Source organism: Gigantopelta aegis, chromosome 8 (assembly GCF_016097555.1).
Source record: "Gigantopelta aegis isolate Gae_Host chromosome 8, Gae_host_genome, whole genome shotgun sequence".
Taxonomy (NCBI): Eukaryota; Metazoa; Mollusca; class Gastropoda; order Neomphalida; family Peltospiridae; genus Gigantopelta; species Gigantopelta aegis.
The window spans coordinates 58,794,460-58,818,130 of NC_054706.1; the positions used below are offsets into that span (position 1 = coordinate 58,794,460).

The 23,671-nt window shown below is 36.8% G+C and overlaps 2 protein-coding genes across 2 annotated transcripts in view; both read left to right on the forward strand.

Annotated features, from left to right (window-relative positions):
* LOC121379756 (calpain-8-like) overlaps positions 1 to 1,334 on the forward strand; it is a 26,762-nt gene extending 25,428 nt beyond the window's left edge. Inside the window, exons 11-12 of the mRNA XM_041508404.1 lie at positions 307 to 449; positions 1,095 to 1,334. Of these exons, the coding sequence (XP_041364338.1) occupies positions 307 to 449; positions 1,095 to 1,334 (383 nt within the window). The remainder of the gene's footprint in view (positions 1 to 306; positions 450 to 1,094) is intronic.
* Positions 1,335 to 11,862: 10,528 nt separating this feature from the next.
* LOC121379395 (YLP motif-containing protein 1-like) overlaps positions 11,863 to 23,671 on the forward strand; it is a 28,820-nt gene continuing 17,011 nt past the window's right edge. The window contains exons 1-9 of the mRNA XM_041507992.1: positions 11,863 to 11,935; positions 15,690 to 16,056; positions 17,129 to 17,299; positions 18,692 to 18,779; positions 19,038 to 19,158; positions 19,873 to 20,122; positions 20,971 to 21,100; positions 21,982 to 22,198; positions 22,343 to 22,507. Of these exons, the coding sequence (XP_041363926.1) occupies positions 15,746 to 16,056; positions 17,129 to 17,299; positions 18,692 to 18,779; positions 19,038 to 19,158; positions 19,873 to 20,122; positions 20,971 to 21,100; positions 21,982 to 22,198; positions 22,343 to 22,507 (1,453 nt within the window). The 5' untranslated portion in view covers positions 11,863 to 11,935; positions 15,690 to 15,745. The remainder of the gene's footprint in view (positions 11,936 to 15,689; positions 16,057 to 17,128; positions 17,300 to 18,691; positions 18,780 to 19,037; positions 19,159 to 19,872; positions 20,123 to 20,970; positions 21,101 to 21,981; positions 22,199 to 22,342; positions 22,508 to 23,671) is intronic.

Here is a 23,671-nt window from a genome sequence, read left to right on the forward strand (position 1 = left end):
GCGAGCGCTCGTCCTCCTGAACACGATACGCCCCTGTAGAAGCAGTCACCCCGAGGAGAGGCCATATTTTGTTGTAAAATATCCAACCGTTATCCCCCTATTAGTTAAGGTTGGGGTTAGTTTTAGGATTAGGGGTTAGAGTTACAGTTGTAATTTTAGGGTAGTGTTAGATTTAGTGTTAGGGCTAGTTTTAGAGTTAGGGTTAGGGTGAGGTTCCTTCTTTATAACTGTAAAATGGGGCGGGGAGGAAGGGTAACATGTGGATATATCTTTATCGGGTCACGGTGATATGTATTTCGTTAACAGGTTCATTTTGGATGAATCCTCAGTACAAAGTACACCTCGATAAGGCGGACAGGCGAATCAGTGTGATTGTTAACCTGATGGAAGTGTCTGACAGGCGAGTTCGAGATGAATTTGCCGTTTACATTGGCTTCGTCATCTTCAAGGTAATATTATTTATAGTTCTGTTACTTCTGTGTTCTTATTACATGATTATGTTAGGCTAACCAAATAACAGTAAATATAAAACGTTTACATAGTATTTAATTATTTTTTTAAAAAGCTAAACTGTTTTAATTGTTTTTGCTATAGATATTTGCAAATCGAATTGTGTGATATATATCTGGTAGAAGAAAAGGTTTGTTTTATTTAACGACACCACTAGAGCACATGTAGTCTTAGAGAGAAAGCCCGCTACATTCTTTCATTATTAGCGAGGGATGTTTTATATACACCATCCCAGACAGGATAGCATATACCACGACCTCTGATTACCACTCGTTGTGTACTGGCTAGAGCGAGAAATAGCCCCAAAATCCCACCGACGGGGGTCGATCCTGGACGGAAAGCGCATCAGGCGAGCGATTTACTACTGGGCTACATTCCGCCCTCGATATCCTTTAGTCTATACTGAGTGTCACTATAATCCCATGTTAGTCACCAAATTGCCGTAATTTAAACAGTCAGTTTCTTCATATTCATATTTATCTAATCTCCAAAGAAAACCTAGCGGATGACTTCCGCCCGGTTGAAAAGCCCCCAAATTCAGTTTGTTTATAAATTATTTATTAGTATTTGTTTTTATCTACTAGCTTCGGAAAGGTCGGAAACCTCTCCGACTCTCTGGCGACAATTTCTACAAGTTTATGCCGGAAGTGGTGAAAACGTCTGGCACATTTGTGCCCTACAGAGAGATAACGATGCGATTTGAACTGGAGCCCAGCACCTACATCTTAGTTCCATGTACCTCCGAGGCTTCCATGGAAGCAGATTTCTACCTCAGGGTGATGACCGAAAAACCAACAAGAGTAGAGCGTGTGTACCCTCCCTGATCTTCTTCACATGATACAAGTGAAACAAACGGCCACAGATGGTGATCGTCTACAAATTCCGGATTTTAGTAAAAGCTCATAATAACCCATTACTTTTAAAGATCCAGCTTACAATTTCTGTTGCCTACTAGTCTAGTCATTTTCATCAGTGCTTATAGTAGCTGTATAGTTGTACGTTCCTTTACACCAAATCAATTCACATTGCCAATAATGTCAACATTTTCTAATAAAACAGACGTTGACGTGGCCTGGATTATATATTGGGAGTGGGGTAATCACATTTTTGAAGGGTGGGTGGACCCGCACTGCCTTTGAGTCGTGTTATGGAGCAAATACAATAGTTAATGGAAAACGAAGATGCATTATTGTTAATTAACACAGCGTAGTTTTTCTTATTTTTGTTTTACCGGAATGTAAATGAAGTAATATAAGTCTCAAATTGGTGATGTAGGTTCTTGTATTTACTTTCCAGCATAAAACATGATTAAATAAGTTAACAACATGGTGATACAGATAATATATATATATATCGCGGAAAAATGTTCCTGTGCACCAAATGATTGCATATAGGATATAATTTACTTGAAATCTGGTTATAACAATTTCAGCAACTGAACGTGTAATCACTCCCGTCGATATTCCAGCGGTGTCCTGTCAATTGCACGAACTATTCATACTTTGTGATCACATGTTGCATTACTAGCATTCTTTGTCACGTGCTCCTGTTTTACGTCATTTTTCTTATCATTGGACTTTAAAACTATTGTATGCATTCTTATAACTCAGAAAAATATTTTTGTTGGTATCAGATCGTCGTCAGTGTGATGCCACGCCTCCCAGAAAATGGACTCCTTCGAACGATGGGTATGATTGAGGTTAGAACGGCACAAACGCTGTTGCTAGTAATTTTGGTATTCATTGATGTTCATCAGAACACTACGCAATATCTGCGGAGATGTTCTCGACAGTTTAGGGGTACTAGGGATCTTCCATGTTTAGGGAGTCGACACGTGACGCCACGTCAGCAAATCGTCAGTATGTATGTATGTATGTATGTTTAAGCTCTTAGAAAACGATAGAGTTGACACTGCGACTGATACTTCAAGGGTCTCCCCCTAGGTCTCACCTCCTCTCTCTCTGTCTCTGGGTCTCTATATTCGTCTATCTCTTTCTGTTTTTCTTTTATAAGACTCGGCTAAAATGGTTACGTCTTAATGTTCCTTGTACATTTATTTCTCTTCAATAGCATTTCCCTAGGCACATACTCAGAGTAAGACCTCTTTGTGAATTGTGTCACATGATAAATTGTAATAGTTAACTGCTGACATAATAATTAATAGTTAGTTGTTGGCAGACCGGATATCAGCTGGGGCCATCAATTAAAAATCCGCAGTGTGATTCAGTTTCAAACTAATTGGTCTGACTGCTAGCCCCGAAGTAACTAAAGTCTTAAATTATTGCATAATCGACAGATGACACCCTATCAATTAACTGAATCGTATTTGAACGTTAAAAATATTTAAAGTACCTTTGAATATACATGTAGTTGTAAATCTTCCACTATGATAGTAATGATGTTCCAATGGTCTTTTGTAATCGATACTTGAGCAGTGGCGGCTACAGAAAATCCATTTGGGGGTGGGGGGTGGGGGGGGCAATGACATGAAGCGGAATGCCAATGGAACTTTGGGGGAGGTTTGGAGGGGATTGTAAAAAAAATAAAAAAAAATATATAATAAAATTATAACTGTTACAAAATTTAGAGTGGGGCGGGCCCCTAGGCTTCCCCCCCCCCCCCCCCCCCGATCCGCCTCTGTTTATGGATTGGGTCTGACGATATTGATCGATTATAAAAATCAATAATCAACTGTCACGAAAAATTTTAATTGTAATTGATTTTCCTGTTTAGATGAAGAACTTAATGCAAATTAAAATGTGTTGATGTTGGTGTTTGTTTTAATATATTCATAAAGAAAACAAAAACAAATATAATTAAATAGTTATTAAAGGGATATTCCTGAGTTTGCTGTATTGTAAGATGTTTCCGACTAATAAAATATTTCTAAGATTAAACTTACATATTAAATATATTTTCTTGTTTAGAATATCAGTGTCTGTATATTCAATGTGTTTCTGGTCGTCCTAATATTTGTAAGAAGCCCAAACTGGATTTTGTCTTCAAATAATTTCGTACGTACGAAAAAGAACAAAATAGAAAATAAAATGAAATTTAACCTAGTACAAATATTAGAACGATCAGAAACACGTTTAATATACAGCTACTAATATTTTATGCAGAAAAATATATTTTATATGTAATTACAATCGTTAAAAAGTCTCTGTTAGTCGGTAACATGTTAAAAATTGCAACAAACTCAGGAATGTCCCATCAATGGCAAATTTAGCGATCTGTAGGGTCTATCCCGGAGAACACTACACTAGAAGGAAGGAAGGAAATGTTTTATTTAACGACGCACTCAACACATTTTATTTACGGATATATGGTTAAGGACCACAGATATTGAGAGAGAAAACCCGCTGTCGCCACTTCATGGGCTACTCGTTTCGATTACCAGCAAGGGATCTTTTATATGCACCATCCCACAGACAGGATAACACATACCACGGCCTTTGATATACCAGTCGTGGTACACTGGCTGGAACGAGAAATAGCCCAATGGGCTCACCGACGGGGATCGATCCTAGACCGACCGCGCATCAAGCGAGCGCTTTACGACTGGGCTACATCCTGCCCCAACTAGACGCATTGTCCTAATAATTCAAATCCGTATATTCTAACCGATTTAGTAATCGAAAGTCGATGTACACCAATTATAATCGACGATCGATGATGAAATTTCCAGCCGATTTCCAACACTAGTGATTTTGTTTGAGGGGGGAAGAGTGCTTAGCCCTCACACCCCCACCTCCCTTTTCCGGTTACGCCAGTGACAACTGATATATTATAACAATGTATAGGCACACCCAGGACATAGACATAAAACGTGGTATCTTACAAAACATTTTTTTTCTTCAAGACTGTGTCAAAATCACCAAATGTTTGACATCCAATGGCCGATGATTTATAAATGAATGTTCTCTAGAGGTGTCGTTAAACAAAACAAACTTTGTGTTCACGGTTATTTCAAGGCTTGGTTTGACATGCCGTTTTCATGGCTTCTTTTTCGGGCTGAAGTGTAATTGATAAGAAAGTTCGAGGATTTCCATCAAGTTTTCTAGTGGTCATCCAAGTAAAAAAAACTCCCATGATGTCATCACAGAGCCTCACCTCGAAATGAAACTATTTTTTATTATTAATATAGCAGCTTCCTTGATGAATATATCAGAACCAACCGCCTTTCAAAATAATGAAAATGGATATTTGTTTAACGATATCTCAACAATTTTTAAACTACGGATCTTTGGTTAATTCGACGCAAGAAGGTAGAGAGAGAGAGAGAGAGAGAGAGAGAGAGAGAGAGAGAGAGAGAGAGAGAGAGAGAGAGAGAGAGAGAGAGAGAGAGAGAGAGAGAGAGAGAGAGAGAGAGAGAGAGAGACGGAGAGAGAATGTGTGTGAGAGAGAGAGAGAGAGAGGGGGGTGGAGGGAGGGAGAAACATTGATCAGTTGGGGCAAACTGATTACACCCAATGATCGATAATGAAATTCCAGGCGATTCTTGACACCATTTTCATCTGTAACCCTATCCCGGCTAAATTTCCCGAAGACTATCCTGGTATAAACAACCTGATCCATAGTCCAACCCTTGGAGATATGGTATGATGTTAAAAGGGATACGTTTTGTACTATTGGCAAATGACTCTGTGTACATACCCTCATTGACTACGGAATTGATATAATCAATTATAAGAAATATAAAATTGAAATTGGGTATGAGGAATATTGGACAAAAGTCACAGAAAACACCATGACTGACTTTAGCTTGTTGAATATACTAGATTCTAGATACTATAATGATCACTGGGTGTGTACACTGTCAGGTCATTCTGGTAAAAAAAAAAAAAATGTTTTAAATAAACCCATTTGTTTCAAATTGTATGGAAGAATTGTTTAATTTTTTAAATAACAAATTTCAGTGAAATCAATCACATATTCTAGCACTCACGAAAAAAACCCCGCAAGTTTGGTTTTGGTAACATAACTGTTTTATTCGTATACCAAATGTAGTGTCTAAAGAATCGTTCGTTAAAATTGGGTCAATCGCGAACACGTGTGAAGCTGCATGCTTTTTGCTGATTTGTCAAGAAAGCGTGCATCAGGGCCACTGCCACGTGCTATGGACTTGAACACCATACCAAGTATGTATATTAAACGTGTTTCTGACCGTGTTCTAATATTTGTACTAGGTTATTTCCTAAAAAATATGTTTTCGTATGTACGAAATTACTTGAAGACAAAATCCGGTTTGGGCTTCTTACAAATATTGAGATGACCAGAAACACATTGAATATACAGACACTGATATTCTAAACAAGAAAATATATTTAATATGTAAGTTTAATCGTAGAAATATTTTATTTGTCAGAAACATCTTATAATGCAGCAAACTCAGGAATGTCCCTTTAAGTGCTCAGAGCTATACAGCTTTCATTTTAAAACCTCGGGTTTCTGGATGATGCCCATGGGGCATATTGTATCCCTACACCCTAAAATACACACTGTTACTGTTAGGGCATTTCGTCAAATGATCATACCTAAAGTAAGTGTCATAAGAAGTTAATCTTTGTTTCTATAAATATGTTTTTGACACCAAATAATTGATTGGTACCATTACTGTGATTTTTGGAGTTGACTTATCTAGCATAATTTCAAGCTGGTGTCTAAAATGGTCGCAGAATACTGAATTAGACATAACTTTACATACAGAAGAACATTTCAAGTGACACTCTAAAACGAAAGAGTCAGATAAATAAACTCTATCCAACCGTCCTCCTCCCCTCCATATCCCAGATCATAATTTTTAAAAACCAATCCAATCAAAATTCCACGTTAAAGGAGGGGACAATCAAGGAATTTGACCTGGTATGCGTATTCAACAATAGCCTCTATTAGAAACATACTTATCTACCCTTGGTTTTCATCATGCTAAGCGGTCCCAGTTAGCTACTAAATTATTTCCGGCGCGTTACGCTCCAGTCGCTTGCAACAAAGGCCCTTTGTTACTACTGAATTGTGGAGTAGTTGTCAACTTGTTCTTTTATGTTTTTGACGTTAATAAAGTTTTCTATTACTATTATTGTTCGTCAGATTGTGTGCAATCGCCTTCTTTTACAGAAAAGAAAATGTACAATATGTTTTGTGCTCAACAAAAATACTTACGAGCACGTTAAAACGGCACCTTAATATGCATGTGTTTGTGTATATTTATCACTGTGTACGAATGGAAGTACATTAATTTGACTAAATGACTAGCTGCGATTTTCTGTATCGCTAGCTGCATTATTAACTACGACCTATGCAGTAGTTAATAATGAAACTAACGATACAGAAATTCACTTCCTCGCCTAACGATAAGGTTTCTACTGTCGGACTCGCAAACAAATCGGAACAGAGTCCAGTGTCATTGTCAGACGGACATAGTGTAACGGACACAATTTCATGTGTAATTTAATAGTTACGATCGACTATCTACCTGCAATTATTAATATTATGCACAACCATTAAGTATTCCATGGTGTGTGTGTGTGTGTGTGTGTGTGTGTGTGTGTGCGTACATCCCCCCGCCTTGCTACCTTCATACGCCACTGGTATATGTACATAGATAAAACCTTTTTTTTCAAATGTGTGTGTTAGTTTGGGTTATGTTTTTGGTTGTGCGTGTGTACTGGTGAGTGGGCTTGTTTTGTAGGCTGTTGTTTATTTGGGGACAGATTTGTCATGCAAGACTAACATAAATATGTTCACACAGATATTTTGATGTAAACACTGTTACTATAGGTAGATGTTTTTAGGTTAAACTATATATTTAGCTGTTATTACAGCAAAATTTACACTATATAATGCAATGTATATAGACCTAATCAATTTACAGCAAACGAAATATTTAATCAAACAGGCGCATGTGCAGGAAATTGTGTAACTGGCTAGTGGTGTTTTTAGGGGAGGGGTCGGGTCATGCGTCCCCAGAAATACACTGAAAAAAACAAAACAAACGTAACATAGCACGTGGTGAAGGGAACTGTTCTGATCGGAATATTACATATAGTCCGTCCCATCCTCCAAAAATGTTGTTTTTGTAAATAATTTAAGTTTGGTTTGACGTAAAAATTAAAATAAAAGTTTTTTGGAAATAACAAAAATATACTATTTTTGTGTGTAATTTAGAAAACAAGCGGCTCAGAAATAAATAACTTGTAAATTCCATAGTATGAAAAAAAATGCGTTCCTCGTGGGACGCAGGCCCGTACGCAGGGGGGGGGGGGGAATGAGGGGGGCGTACGCGTCGAGGTCCGTCCGTGGATGTGTAAAAAATTTTTAAAATAGTCCGACGATGTCACAGAGTTACTTCCCAGAATGCAGGAAAATGCATCTCTTGCTTTCTAGATTTAAAAAAAATTCGGAGGCATGCCCCGGACCCCCCTAACAACACCGGCCCTTTGGGCCGTCGATTACGCACCCCCATATACATTTCTGCGTACGGGCCTGCCGCACTATAAACATGTTTCTATTATCTATTACAACGGTGTTACTGTCACACACAATTCATTAAAACTGCAAGTGTGTTTGTATGTTTAAATGAAATTATGATAATTAATGTGAGGCGAGATTGCAGCTTTGACGCAAAAAAAAAAAAAAAATCCATGCAAGAAAACCAAAACAATCAGGGTGTGGGACAGCTCGCTAGATTCATCTCCTATATTTAACACATGATCAGTTATAACAAATCGCAATTTCATCAAATTAATTTTTACCTGTATTATTCTTTATTTTTAAAACATAGTTGGGGACATTTATGATGCCAGGGATTGGCATTCATAAATCTCAGCTGAAGATTCATAAACAACTGTGACCATCGTTTTTCCAGCTGTGGTTTTGTTCCCGTTGTTGGAAGCACCGTTTTTCGTAAATATTCCTGCAACCTAACCTTTGTAATATTTTTGGAGGCACATTTTCATCGCTGATCCAGGAATTTATATCATGATCGTCCATGTTTGTTCAAACCGGAACGCGCCAGAAGTAGAGAGTGGTTAGGGGACGTAATTCTGCCCTTTTTTCGAATTTCTAATAGCGGCTATATATAATGCACATTATTGCTTAATATCAACAAGTATAATCGTATAGTTAATTAATAAAACGGTTAAATGTGACGGTTAGTATATATAACGGGCGCAGCCATTTTGTGCCATCCCAGTGAATACGCCCTCTGGCGAGCTGGTGGTTACGTAATACCTAACGTGTCACGTCAGGAATTAGTCTTCGAACTGAAGAAACAAAACATACCTGATTTTTGCGGATACATCGCAATATTCTGTAATAATAGCCATCCCAGTAAGCCAGCAACAATTATAAATTATATTTAATACAAAATAAACCACCACTGTCAAAGTGTTGAAATAACTGTATTATGGTTTGTAAATAAATTAACCCACGTACTGAAATAATAATCGGAGTGTTTTCTTAGTTAATTGGTCGTTTCTTTCCGTGGTCTGTACCTGTGGTTCCTGATTGGCAGGTGTATATTTAGACGGTCCCCAGACACTGTGTCTAGACACACTAAAAAGACGTGCCTCTTTTATTAAGATCACAGGGTATTGTGTTTTAACCGCACGGACACCCCTCTAATCGTAATCGAGCAGCCGTCTTGCTTTATTATTGTAAGTAATTCTGTAAAAGCCTTAATTAAGTAGACTTTCCCATCTAAAATCACAAAACTGACCAATTACGTAGTCCCAAAGAAAAGAAAATTATCACTTGGGTATTTTGAGTGGTCGTTTTTGCTCGAACGTAGCATACCAATAGGCCTAATAATACGCTTCTTTTTTTCTTTCGATTTTTTTTAAAAAGAAAAATACTATAACTCCATTTCGTTCTATTGATGCAAATTGAAATATATTTAGTTAAATAGTTTATTATACTATCAAGTCATTTATGTTGTTTTACAAGTCAGGTTGATGAAAGCGAAGCGCCTTGTCATAAATTAGAGCCTTTGTTTACACTGTGCATAGAGCAGATGGACGGAGCTGACGTCACTTCGTCCCAAGCTATACCACCGGACGTCACAAAAACGAAATAAAATGGCTGCCCCCAGTTAGCAGGAATAATCATGTTTTTTTTATTAACTCTAAAATTACGCGTTTTTCATTTGTTAAAGTGTCAGTATATGTTGGTGGTCCGGGTATGCATCTTTCCAACACATTTATGTGTTGGAAAGATGCATAAATCTCTTGTTTGAGTTTACTCTACCTTAAATAAAGTAAATAATGATGTTCAATCATTTAAAACATCGGGCCTATACATGGTGTTTAATACAGTACAGATGAACCTTTCATGAATTGTTATTATTTATCGTTGATAACTGTCCTAAATACGACTACATAAAGATTACTACATTATGAGTACAAAAGTTTTAAATACCAAAAATACTGCAGAACTCAAGCTATTCTTATCCGGCTATTACATTTTTACAGGAATTGGGTGATGTTTTCTTGCACCGACAGAATTTGCAACATTTGACCACAGCAAGGGCAAGTTGACCTGATACACATATCACATGAGCATATGACTTACCAATTAACCTCGAGGGTTTTCCACTATGTTGCAGGCATTAGCTGACCTTGGTCGTGCTCATAGTCACAATCTTGAGGCTTCAGTGATTCGACAGTTTTATGGTCGAGGTGGCTCTCTGAGGCATGTATGGTGGTATGGGCATTATAGAACGTACGCTGGATATGAGGCAGGATACCCTGGCTGGTCGGAGGCAGGTTGTGGAGAGAGTTGCCTTTACTGAAGTGAAAACCTTCTGCTCGGAGATCACAGAAATTTGTGGTATCATCTCCTCTGCTCCGTACCTTCACCAAGCAATGCTCAGAGTTGCGAATAATAGCTGTAGAGAGGGCTGGATGTCTCTAGAAGTCTTCTCTGGTTCTGCTTTCAAAGCTACCTTCTTCATACCAACTTTGCTGGTGATGCAGGGGCGTCGCGTGATCTGGACCTGGGGGTTTCGAATATGAACCAAGCGGACCCTTTTTCTATTTTGTTTTTGCACTACCAGAAACTCCACATGTATAAACCTGTATGTTTTAGTTCTGAAAGCGGACCATTTGCTTCAGCGGGGGGGGGGGGGGGGGGGGGGGTCGGTCCGTCCGAATCCCGAAACCCCCCCCCCCCCAGCCTACGCCCCTGTGATGTAACACCTTGTAAGGCTGCGCAAAGCCGGTGTAACATGGTATTCTGACAGGCGTGTGCTACAACAGCTTGTTCTGAATGTACACGTTAAACCTTACGACCTGACCTGATTTTTGCCTTCAAAATATCAAGAGAGCTGGTCTTTTTAACTATAAGATTTCTTCTCTATGAGGGGCGGGACGTAGCCCAGTGGTAAAGCGTTCGCTTGATGCGCGGTTGGTCTAGGATCGATCCCCGTCGATGGACGCATTGGGCTATTTATCGTTCCAGCCAGTGCTCCACAACTGGTGTAACAAATACCGTGGTATGTACTATCCTGTCTGTGGGATGGTGCACATAAAAGATCCCTTGCTGCTAATCGAAAAGAGTAGCCCATCAAGTGGCGACAGCGAGTTTCCTCTCTTAATATCTGTGTGGTCTTTAACCATATGTCCGACGCCATATAACCGTAAATAAAATGAGTTGAGTGCGTCCTTAAATAAAACATTTCCTTCCTTCTTTTGTCTGGGACGATGCATATAAAAGACCCCTTCAATTGCTACTAATGGGAAAATGTAGCGGGTTTCCTCTAAAATTATATGTCAAAATTATTAAATGTTTTACATCCAATAGCCGATGATTAATAAATCAATGTGCTTAAGTGGCGTCGTTAAACAAAACAAAAAACAAAACAAAAATATTACGGTGCGAAGGCTTATCATGTGTAGGCTACATAACTGCACCCCAAGTGCTGGAACAAAACATCAAATTAGGGCAATAATTATACGGGTTTCGGGAAAAATAAGCTGGCCTGAAACCTTTTCACCGTGTATTTCCATAATTCTACTCACAATATTAGTTGTATTCAGGGCCGTACCCTAATCAAAACCTAAGGGGTGGGGGCACTACTTTTTATAACAAATGAAACACTATACAAATTAAACCCTGAGATGTGTATACTTAGTAGACTATGCTATTTTCTGGAGAAAAATTAAAAGTGAGATTCTCAGGGGGCAACTGCCCACCCCCTGACCCCCGGAGGGTACGGCCCTGGTAATCCATGTAAAAATTAGTAATTATTATGTTGCAACCCTACATATAGCTGTTTGGCAGTAACACTAATATGAATAAATAATTAATATTCGGGAATTTAGCACGATTTTTGGCAAGAGTTGTCGTTCTTTGGTTGACTTTCCACAATGAAAATATAAAAATTGAAGACGCCATTTTGAAGAATTAGACTTGTTTCAACCAGTTAGTAAGTAGATGTTTTGAAAAATTTCCCTTTTTTAAAAGAGAATTTGAGTGTTTGTACCAATTTGTTTTAGCATTAGTTTAATAATGAATGACAGAAGCATGCTAACAATTGTATCATTGAATTGCGTTGGTAGCTACGCCAGTTTTTGGCAGAAACACTGACGGGCACTGGCGCTGTCGCTGCGGCACTGGTCGGGTGATTTCACTGATCGATTCCGATTTATCGGCTATCGGCATTGCCGCAATGACATGAATTTATGGTGTGCATAATAATGCGTTTTCCATATGCAGATTAGCACTAATGTACTTAGGTTGCAGGATTTACTTATAGTCCCAGGGCCAATCATTGTCTTTTGAAAAACAAAGCCGAGTGAAAAATCGCACACCTCAAAACACTTAGGCGAGTGAAAAATCGCACTCATCAGAATGCTAGGACGGGTGAAAACCAAGCATTCTTAATTTATGAAGAAGTAATTGTTACATGTAAATGCAGATACATATGTTGCAAAAATGAACTAATAAACCAATGTTTTCTTCTAATGGTATGTTGTTTGGTTCATTACTATTAGTGTAGTCTGACTTCATTTCCCTTTCACGAATGGAGTTATAATTTATTAAAAAGTTTCAGGAGTAGTACTATGGAAATATAATTATGACATATACATGTATAGGAATCAACTTGTCTTGAATTTAATATGTACAATGAACATGATTAGGTTAGTTGGGATGGGAAAAACCCACTGGTTCCGGGGAGGTGTCTCATGAACTACGACCCAAGCATCTCGGTGTGCACTACCGACTCATATTACTAAAACATTTTTTAAATAACTCGTGAAACGTAGGACTACAATTACTTCAATCGATAGTGTTGGTTGGGACAGTGACATTCATGTGGCATTTTTAATCAATCTGATTAAAATTAGCTCTACTGGGTCTACCCTGGTAGATCTAACAGCATTGTGTGGACTCCCATGTCCAGGTGACATTTTATCTATAAATAACAATTCAAATATCGACCAATTACACTTCGCCGTTTATAGCATTATTCAGGACCATACAAATTCTAAAAATATCAGGCGAGACTATTTATGCAATAGGCGAACTTGTTAGTTTATTTCAACAATAAAAAAACAGTGGGGAAAGTGCAGTAATAAACTCTGGATTGTATACTAGTATAAACAGATTTTATGGCTATACCATCACGTTTTTTTTTTCCGTCTTGAGATGAATTTTATATAAAATTTTATATTGAAATTAGTTTCCGGCATATTTCGTAATTCACCCGAATCATTACGTATACTCTCAACATAATTCCGAATGTTTTCAAATTCTTTTTAAATCACTGGCATGATTTTGCAAGTAAGGTTTTGATTGGTCGAATGAAAGGTCAACTGGACATGAGCTCCAACGGGCTGCTGTTAGATCCACATGTAATAGTGGAGCTATTTTTAATTAGATTGCATTTTTAATTCAACAATTACGCAACCAATCTCCCTTCCTCAACATTTTGTAACGTCATTTGACCTACCGCTACAAGTTACGAATGGCTCTGACATCTGTCAAGACAGCGTTACGTCATTGATCTAGAACGGCCCCAATGTTGTTGATAAAAAAAAATAGACACTCTGATAAAATCTGTCATTACAAAGGATTTTATTCCAAACAGTTATGAACTAATCGAGACTATTTTACCGACTTCGCTGATTTCCATAACGAGTTCATTTGTGTAGGCTACAGAAGCCATTATTTAATTCAGTCCCTTTTCTCTTTTTGTTATAGCTATATGAACAGTATAAATGAGTTATCCGTATCAGATGTTGTGATCTATTACCTTATAAAAGTGGACTGTTTCTAATTAATAATAAATTAAATAGGCAGAGAAGTTTTGATTCAGATTGGTACGTCATCGAAGGTGTCTATTAAACCTGTGTTTTCCGATTTGTATTACAAAGATAAATATCAGTCATATATTAAAATCTTGCATGGACGCTACCGTTCATGTCACATTTAAAACAATTTCTGGCATTAAACAGGTCTTTCTGTCAGCTACATAACTGTCATAAGGTAAATAGTGGCAATCAGTATACAAAATTATTTTACGTGCACTGTTTGTTAAGTGTAACATGCCTTATTTTTCACACTCGCCAGATTAAAATTACTTGCACTGTATGAGTGTGATCGTACTCTCACACCTTAACCTTTAGACTACTGGATTAATTTTTAACAAAAACCACGTTGAGTGGGTACAAGTTTATAATTTTTACTCACATATATTCACTTAAATGTTTTATAAATACATGAAATAAAGTTCATATATGAATCGGTAAGTATTATTTTCGTGTCTTTTTTTTTAATTTTTATTATTTTAGATCGGCTAATGGTGATTAAAATTAGGCAAAAAATCGAAAAAGTTCCGTTTACTTACGGGCATTTGTGGCCAGCTGTCCAGTATTTATGTCCATTATTCCCGATAACAGTGGTTTTCTGACCAGAATTTTTTTTAAAACCTGAACTACGATTCATATTGCAATATTTGGTCATTTTCGTTGTTGGTAAAACGATCAAATTAGCTGTCACAATCAGCTATCGATCCCTGAAAATGACCGCGACGTGTCGCCATTGTTAAGCGAAAATACTTGCCGAAAACCACTTTTTGAACTCAAAATTTCAAGGTATTTTCAATTGAAAAAATCAAAACAAAAACCACCATTTTGAAAAAAAATCTTTTTTCTTTAATTATATTTCCGTTTCCGGTGAGTGTCGTGTGCAAAACGGCGGGAAATATGAATTGGGGAATGCACTGTATACAGTGTACAGTATATCGACTGACGTGACGTTGGGCGAGATATCTCGCCTGCAGTACTCGGAAGGTTAAAAGACAATGTCTGCAGGTTTCCTCTCTCTGACCAATGTCCCATTTGGGCTTCTTAAATATTAAAAAAATAATTGAGTTAGTCGCCCAAATAATATTATGTGGGCGATCTTCGTTAGAGCTATAACATAAGAGCCACTATTAATATTTGTATTCCACATTAAAATCTTGCTTGTGGTTCTCTTACCGTAATTTGCCAACATCCATTATTATATTTTGGTGGGTTTCGAGCCCTGCAAATATATCTCTTTTTAAAGGAATTGCCCAAGAGGTATCCAAACATAAGCAGAGATTTTTCCAGAGGTTAAAATGGATAAAAATTATTACCCTAAATATGTGTCATGACTGGTATATCAAAGACCATGGTATGTGTTATCCTGTTTATGGAATGGTGCATATAATAGATCCCTTGCTACTAATGGGAAAAATGTAGTGTTCAGGTTTCCTTTCTTAGACTATGTATATGTCAAAAGTACCAAACGTTTGACATCCAGTAGCCGATGATTAATAAATCAATGTGCTCTAGTGGTGTCATTAAAGAAAACAAACTTTTTACCCAAAAATATTTTTATGGTACTGATTGTTTAGATATTTTTTTAATGTTAAAAAGTTGTTTCAGTGTTCCTGTATGACTAAACATAATTTATTACAAATACAGAGTATTTACGAGTACTGGTAGGCTTAGCGGCCCATCGAAGGCGAACCCAAACATATATCTCTGGCGGAAACTCTGACTTGTAAGCAGTACCTCAGTCTTTCACTTTTCATATCATTTCCAATTTCCATTTAAAAATTAACTGTACGTTTCCTTGTTTTTTTAGATTCCAATGATAAGTTTTTGTCTTTTTTTAAAGGTGCAGTGATATGATTTTTCTTTTTGCAGATGTAGAAATAATGTCAAAATAATAGAAGTGAAAAAACACCCAAAAAAACCTAGCCATGAACCAGTATCCTGGTTTCGTCCCAATGATGGTGCCCCAGCACTACATGGTGGCTATGCCAGGGCTCCCACTGCCACCAGGACTGCAAGCCGCCCATGCTCACCAGGCAGCCCTGCAGCAGATGATGCCGCCTTCGGTTGTCCCTCACCCAGGAGTTATGGCCCCTGGTTCTGTAGCTCAGCCTGGCATCGCTCTGCCTCCAGGAACTCCGATAAGTGCACTGACTGCCTTACAACAGCAGCAGGAACGCAAGCTGCAGGTCACTCCACCAGAAGGTGCACCACAGTTTCAGGATGTTAGACAAAACAGGTACGGAAAGGATTTTAGGACTAGTTAGCATAAATTAATTTATTGTAGACCTTGGACTTTTTAAATCAATGTTTGTTTCGGTTATGTGGATTTATTTTATTATTAAGGATTTGTTATCTGGGTGGGAATTTGTATGAAATTTAGGCATAATGATAATTGCCATAACTTACTGGATATTTTAACTTGCAGTCTTTCAAAACAGAATGTCCAGAATTTTATGTTTTTCTGTGTTTGACCTGACTTCAATTTGTTTTAGGTGCAACTCTGACAGCAATAGAAAGAAGCAGAATTTTGAGAAATCTACTTGTCCAGCAATATTTTCACTTGTCCAAATAAATGTTTTGTTTTATTAAAGTACAAAGAACATATTTTTGATTACAAAAAATTATTCTGCATTGAAATTTTTTACTTGTCCACTGGACAACCATAAAGCTACATTTTGCTTGTCCGAGCAGATTTTCACTTGTCAGGACAAATGGACAAGTGCTCATTTGAAATATTGCCTGATTGTACAGGGCTCGACCTTAGCGGTAGCCCAGGATATTTGGCTACTGATTTCTTGGTCAGGTACCAGATTTCTAAACCTGGTAATCCGTCAGGCTACTATATTTTTTTGGTACATCCAGTTACTCTGCAATCAATTAAACCCATTTAAAACGTTTAAATAAAAATTAATGATTTTGATTGATTTTTTTTTTTTTTTTTTTTAATTTATTAAAATTATAGGGCTACCTATTTTACTGAGAGCTGCCATATTTCATAACCTGGTAGCTCACTGTGCTTCCACTGAAAAAATGTTACGGTCAAGGCCTGTTGTGTGACATTGTGTGGTCACTGTTGTTCTCCAAGTGTTTAGTGTAATTCTTTTACTAGTGCCGTCTGAATGCTATGAACACCTGTATACAACTATTTTCTGTTGATTGATTGGTTGTGTTTTTTATCAGGGATCATTTTAAAACATTTAAACAGTAGTTTTAATCAATTTTCAGTTGACTATAAATATCTCTAATCAAGATTTTGAGAAAAAAATGTTCCCTGATTATTTGTTTTATTTCATTATCTTTTGTTTCAGTTTCCCCGGCCTTCCTCCTATGGGGTTTCAGTGGCCACCTCAACAACTAGAACAGCTGCAGCTACAGCAGCAGCAGCAATCGATCCTACCCGAAGAGCCTGGGCAGGAGGATGTAGGTCTCGTGCTGGACGATTACAACTCTGATCTCAGTCTTGTGTTGGATAATGATGGGTGTGTAGAATAACATCTTTAGACTAAATTTATTATTGGGGGAGGAGTAGCCCAGTGGTAACGTGCTCGCTTGATGCGCAGTTGGTCTAGGATCAATCTCTGCCAGTTGGCTCATTGGTCTAGTTTTCGCTCTGGTAAGAACACCACAACTGGTATATCAAAGACCGTGGTATGTGCTATCCTGTCTGGGATGGTGTATAAAAAGGTCCTTTTTTACTAATGTCAGAATTAACAAATGTTTGACAACAAATAGTTGATGATTAACAAATCAATGTGCTCTAGTGGTGTTGCTAAACAAAAACAAACTAATTTTTTAACCAATAGCTGATGATTAATAAATCAGTGTGCTCTAGTGGTATCATTAAACAAAACAAACTAACTTTTTAATTTATTATTGTCTCAGTGACAAACATTGGAAGTTTTTAAAAAGAAAAAACTAAAAAAAATCGAGCTGGATCAAGCACAGTAGGTAGATTACTATCATTAAACAAAACAAACTAACTTTTTAATTTATTATTGTCTCAGTGACAAACATTGGACGTTTTTAAAAAGAAAAAACTAAAAAAAATCGAGCTGGATCAAGCACAGTAGGTAGATTACTAGCCTGAGCTGTTTTGATCAGAGGATCAAATTTCCCTTTTGGACTCTTTCTCTGAAAAGGGCGGGACGTAGCCCAGTAGTAAACGTTCGCTCGATGTGGGATCGATCTCCGTCGGTGGGTCCATTGGGCTATTTCTCGTTCCAGCCAGTGCACCATGACTGGTATATCAAAGGCTGTGGTATGTACTACCCTGTCTGTGGGATGATGCATATAAAAGATCCCTTGCTACTAATCAGAAAGAGTGGCCCATGAAGTGGCGACAACGGGTTTCCTATCTCAATATCTGTATGGTCCTTAACCATAATATATGTCTGACGCCATATAACCGTAAATAAAATGTGTTGAGCGTGTCGTTAAATAAAACATGTCTTTCTTTCATTATCTGAATTTTGTTTCTGGTCTAACCAGTGTCCCACAACTGGTTTATTAAAGGCTTTGATATGGGCTGTGTTGTTAGTAAAACAAACTTGTGCAATTATATGGTTATGGGGAATTTATTGTTTTTATCAAGCATCTATATAATATCAGTATCATTGGTCTTGCTTTTAATGCATTTTAATAAATAAAACTAATATTGAAAGTAACTGATTAAATGAATATTTTAGGTAAATGTTTTGGCCTGTTTTATTTTTAATTTCATTTTTTGATTGGCAATTTGCTAATACTAGTGTTTTGTGAGAGAATGAGCTTTGCATTTCTTAATTTATTTCCTTGTAGTATATGTTTTTATTTGTTTTTGGTGTGGATCTTGATGTTATTGCAGGCAGCTACAATAATTTCTTATTTTTCAGGTATGGTGGTTTTCCTTTGAATAAACCGTCCGGATTTTGTTTCACTTGGTCTGGAGTTCGATGTACATACGGTGTTTGCAGGGGCAAGGTAAGTAAAGAAACACCACCCAAAAGAAATAGTTATTAGCATGGTCACTTTAATACTCTTAAGATGTTGCAGGTCTTGAGGGTTTTTTGTTTTGGTTGCGTGGGGGGGGGGGGGGGGGGGGATAATTATTGTTAAAGCATTTGATAAAAAAAATAACACAACCCCATGGGCAATGCAAAGTATTAATAGTACTTGTATCGTCTAGATGGTCTGGAGTTACTGCTCATGTTGATTGAAATACATAAATGTTATTTTCAGATTTTGTACGAGGTGCGTATCACAGAAGAGCTGGCCACCGACTTTGGCTCTGACCACAATGAGGAAAACCCACACATTCTGAGAGTCGGCTGGTCCATAGACAGTTCATCCTTTCAGCTAGGTATGTTTTATAATTATAGTAATATTAGTGATGTTCCAGTAATAAGATTATAATAATAAATAAAAAATTGATCTGTCGGTTGGGCTCAATCATTGGTTCAACAAATTCACTAGACCTCGGTTCCGGCTAGTGGATTTTTGTTCTGGTCTAGTGGAAATATTCATCTGTATTATAATAATATAATAAATGTTTATTTTTAAAATTATTATTAAATGCCAATACGTTTTTGTGTAGAATGCTAATGCTTAGGTATATAACAGCAGCATGGGACAATTCCAATTAATTCAGATGATCATTATTAGTAACTAAAACGTTCTGCTGTCCACATGTATAAATATTTTTAATTAAGGATTGTCTGTTATTTCTTTTACATTCATCGGAGTATGAACCAAATAAGTTATCCACAAACTGAATTGGCGAAGCATAAGATAAGCAAACATACAAGAAATAACAGACAATACTTACAATTAAATTTGATTTTGAATTTTTTTGTTTGGTTGTTGAACAGTAACGCTCAATAAGACAAAGTAAAGTGCTTGCAATATTAGAACATTTTGTATAAAATTTATTCTGATGTTACTTGCCCAATTTAGTTGGGGTACAACCTTCATGGGTTATCACTTATGTGTATATTTTAACATTAATATGATTTGTTAAATTTGCAATGGAATATTAATGATTTTTTTAATAAATCAACTATATTCTTATTAACAGGAGAAGAGCCCTGGTCCTACGGTTATGGTGGAACCGGCAAGTTCTCGTCCAACAACAAGTTCGTTAATTACGGCCAGCGGTTTGGTCTGAACGATGTCATCGGGGCCATGTTGGATCTGGACTCGAGGCCGGCTACTATCTCCTACATGAAGAATGGCAAGTTGCTGGGTGTGGCCACGCAGATCCAGGGCTACCCGGTGGGCAACAAGGACATGGCTCTCTTTCCACACATCTTGACAAAGAATTGCAGGTTAGTATATAGCAGGGTTTGTATAGTCTATAGATGTCGAGCTCTGGGTGAACAGAAACTTCAGCCAGTTTATCTTTTAAACTTAAAAAATAACAGAAATCCAGAGTTGTTTTCCAACAGAATACTAATCATATCAAGAAATTATTTCACCGTTTGTTTTCAAAATTCATAATTAGTGAATATTGCAATTGGCAGAGCTAGCTCTGAATTTATAAAGTGCCGAAATTTGAGTGATCATAATGAATAGCCCTTGAATTTGTCAAATATGAAATATGTGACCTACTTTTCATTGTGTACTGCACATAACAGTAAATCCTTATCCGGACCATTTCATGCATACAGATGCATACAGGACCATCGAACCTCACATGTAGGAACAACTTGGGATGGTGGTGTGTCATGTTCTATTACTAGGTCACTGTGACCTATTTTTCACGATCTATTGCACATAACAGTAAATCCTTGTCCGGACCATATCTTGCATACAGGACCATCAAACCTCACATGTAGGAACAACTTGGGATGGTGTTTGGTCCAAAACAAACTGTTCATCCATCCCATTGCAAAAATTTCACATAATTGAATCATACCCGTAACATATTTATTAATATAGATATGGTTTTCCATCAAACTCATGATGGACATATCATGTACCTCACCGGTACTCTTGTTTTTCTTGGAATAAATGTTCAAAATGGAGTGGGTGCATTTAACACTGGTGCGCATAATACATGGAAAAATACGGTAGAAGTAACATAGTTTATTTAGTTAGTGTTAAAACAAATAGTCTTGATTGTAGGAATACTCAGTGTGTTAAATAATTTTAAACTATTTTGTTCTAATTTTAGATTCCGAGTTAACTTGGGCCAAGAAGAGCCATGGTTTCCTCCTGATGGGGATTACAAATACATCGGACAGATTCCGCTTCAGGAACGAGTGCAGGGACAGCTTCCACCAGCTAAATTTTCTGACTGTGAGGTTAGTGCTATTAATCAGGATAAAAATTTTAATTTTCATCAGAATACAATGTAATTATGATCACAGTGTGAAAACCGGCTCAGTTTTCGGACTGTGAGGTTAGTGCTATTAATCAGGATTTAAAAAAAATTTTTTTATCGGAATACAATGTAATTATGATCACAGTGTTAAAATCAGCTATTGGTGACTACAAATTTTACAAGGCGAGACCATTGAGCGATCATCAGTTTGATGAAAATGTGTATTTTGTCCAATATAAAATATGGTAGATAATGAAAATGTTTAGGGCTGGTGAAGAATTAACTGGTCTTACTGGTAGAACAACTTAGTTTTTGTTTTGAATCAATCATGCCTTTCATTTAAAATTCACTGGTCATGATTGCAGTATCATTTAAATAATTTAATTAATTTACTTGTAGATGACAATGCAGCCAAAAGAAATTAATAAATGCAATGCTACAGTACTGTATATGATGCTCATCAAAATAATGAATATTTAGAGTCATTGAACACTGTTTGGACCATTTAAAATGACGCAAGTCAGATATAAGTTTGTGCAAATGGAAAGATGTACCATGACAATTGCTGCTGTTCTTTACTCGGTATTGTAGAGTTATGAAATGAAAATTCTTTTCCCTAAATCAATTGTTTTGCTGTGTTTAGTTTTTTAAACTCGAAGCCAGGGCCTGTAGCTATCAAAACTTTTAAGGTCCATACTTTAATATAGTCTAAAGTTGATACAGCATTGCCATAACAATTCACGACTAGTGGAAGCCCAAGTCAAGACTTTTAAAACTTTTGTAAGCACTTGGCCGTACATGTATGTGTAAATCATAACCTGGATATATATTTTTTTTAATCTTATTTTTTATATATTTTAGATGATAATGATCATAGGACTGCCAGGCTCTGGTAAAACCACTTGGGCTATTAACATGCAGAAAAACCATCCTGAAAAGAGATACAACATCGTTGGTTCAGACACACTGATTGACAAAATGAGAGTCATGGGTCTGCCTCGAAAGCGCAACTACCACGGAAGATGGGAAAATCTGATAGACAAAGCCACCAAGTGTTTGAATAAGCTGTTCTTGGTCGGTAAGTATTATTGCTCTCTAATTCTGAGGTGTCGTTAACCAATTAATCCTTTCCTTTTGAATATAAATACATCTTTTAATAAAATTATATCTGATTTGTCGAATAATATCTCTTGTTACCCTTAAAGTTTTATTTTATTTTCAGCAAGCAAAAAGAAGCGTAATTACATTTTGGATCAGACAAATGTATACCCGTCGGCACGTGTGAGGAAAATGAAAAACTTCAACGGCTTTTTCCGCATCGGTGCCGTTGTCCAGCCAGACGACGGAGAATTGGAAAGGAGATCCTGGAAGAGAACCCACGAAGACGGTACTACTATTTTCTTATAGTTTTATTTAATGAATTCATATCAGTATATTTGTACATGTACCTGCCTTTTTCTGAACAGAACAGTGTATTTAGAATTTGCATGCACTTTTTTCTTCTGTACCATCAAACCTGAGACCTACAAAGTATGGCCTTTGAATAGAAAAAAAATACAAATGTATATAATCGTATAGAAAAGATTTTACTGAACCTAATCTTCGTTATGCATGGTGTCCTTCATGGGATGTCTCGCTGTATTTTGGGTGTGGGTTACATTTCATTTATTGTGAATGGACAATTTGTCACATACCAAAAACATATTCAGTTGTAGTTGGTGTGTTATAAGTGAACACATTTTTCATTATTATGTTCATCATTGGAAATTAACTTGTCGGCTAATTAATCCAGACTAGATTTGGTGTTAGCGTTCTTTGGAATTGTAACTCGTCAGTACAACATGCATGAAAATTCATCATCTCACATACACTTCATTTATGTTTGTTCCTGTGTATAGGTCAAGCATCAGTTACTTGTTTTTAATGTTCGGTGAAGTTGTTTCTTGACCATTCACTTAATCTTTGGTATAAAACCTTTACTTTAAAAAAAAAAAAATTCCTGGGGTATATATGTACTTCAGAGATTGGTTTCTTTTGTTTAGAATTTTATGTTATGTTTGTGGACCACCATTCCTAAGTCATGGTCAACTGTTCACATTTCTGTATGGTCATATGTTGATTTCTGGACCGTAATTCCTAAATCTCTGATTGAAGAGATAAGGTATTACAGATGGAATATTTTTGCTATGAAATAAAAAATTTAATGACGTTTATGTTAGGTTCATCATCAAATGCAAATTCATCTTTGAAACACTAGATTCATAGGCGATGTCAAGTTCTACTCTAGGTTTTGCCCAGCACTCTTATATGTCTGTGCACCAGCCTGTATATATATGTCATATCAGTTAGAGAATGGCCTGTGTCTCCAGCTCGAATCAGTGTTGTTGGTTCTTGTTTCATTCACAGAGTTGTTTGTTCATCTGTTTGTTATTCCATTTATAGATTACATTATCTAAGACATTACACATAATAAATTAGCTAATAAGCTTGCATTAATTCATACTAAAGGGTCACAGTTTAACATGTATTTTGGGGGTTGTTGTAGTTTTTA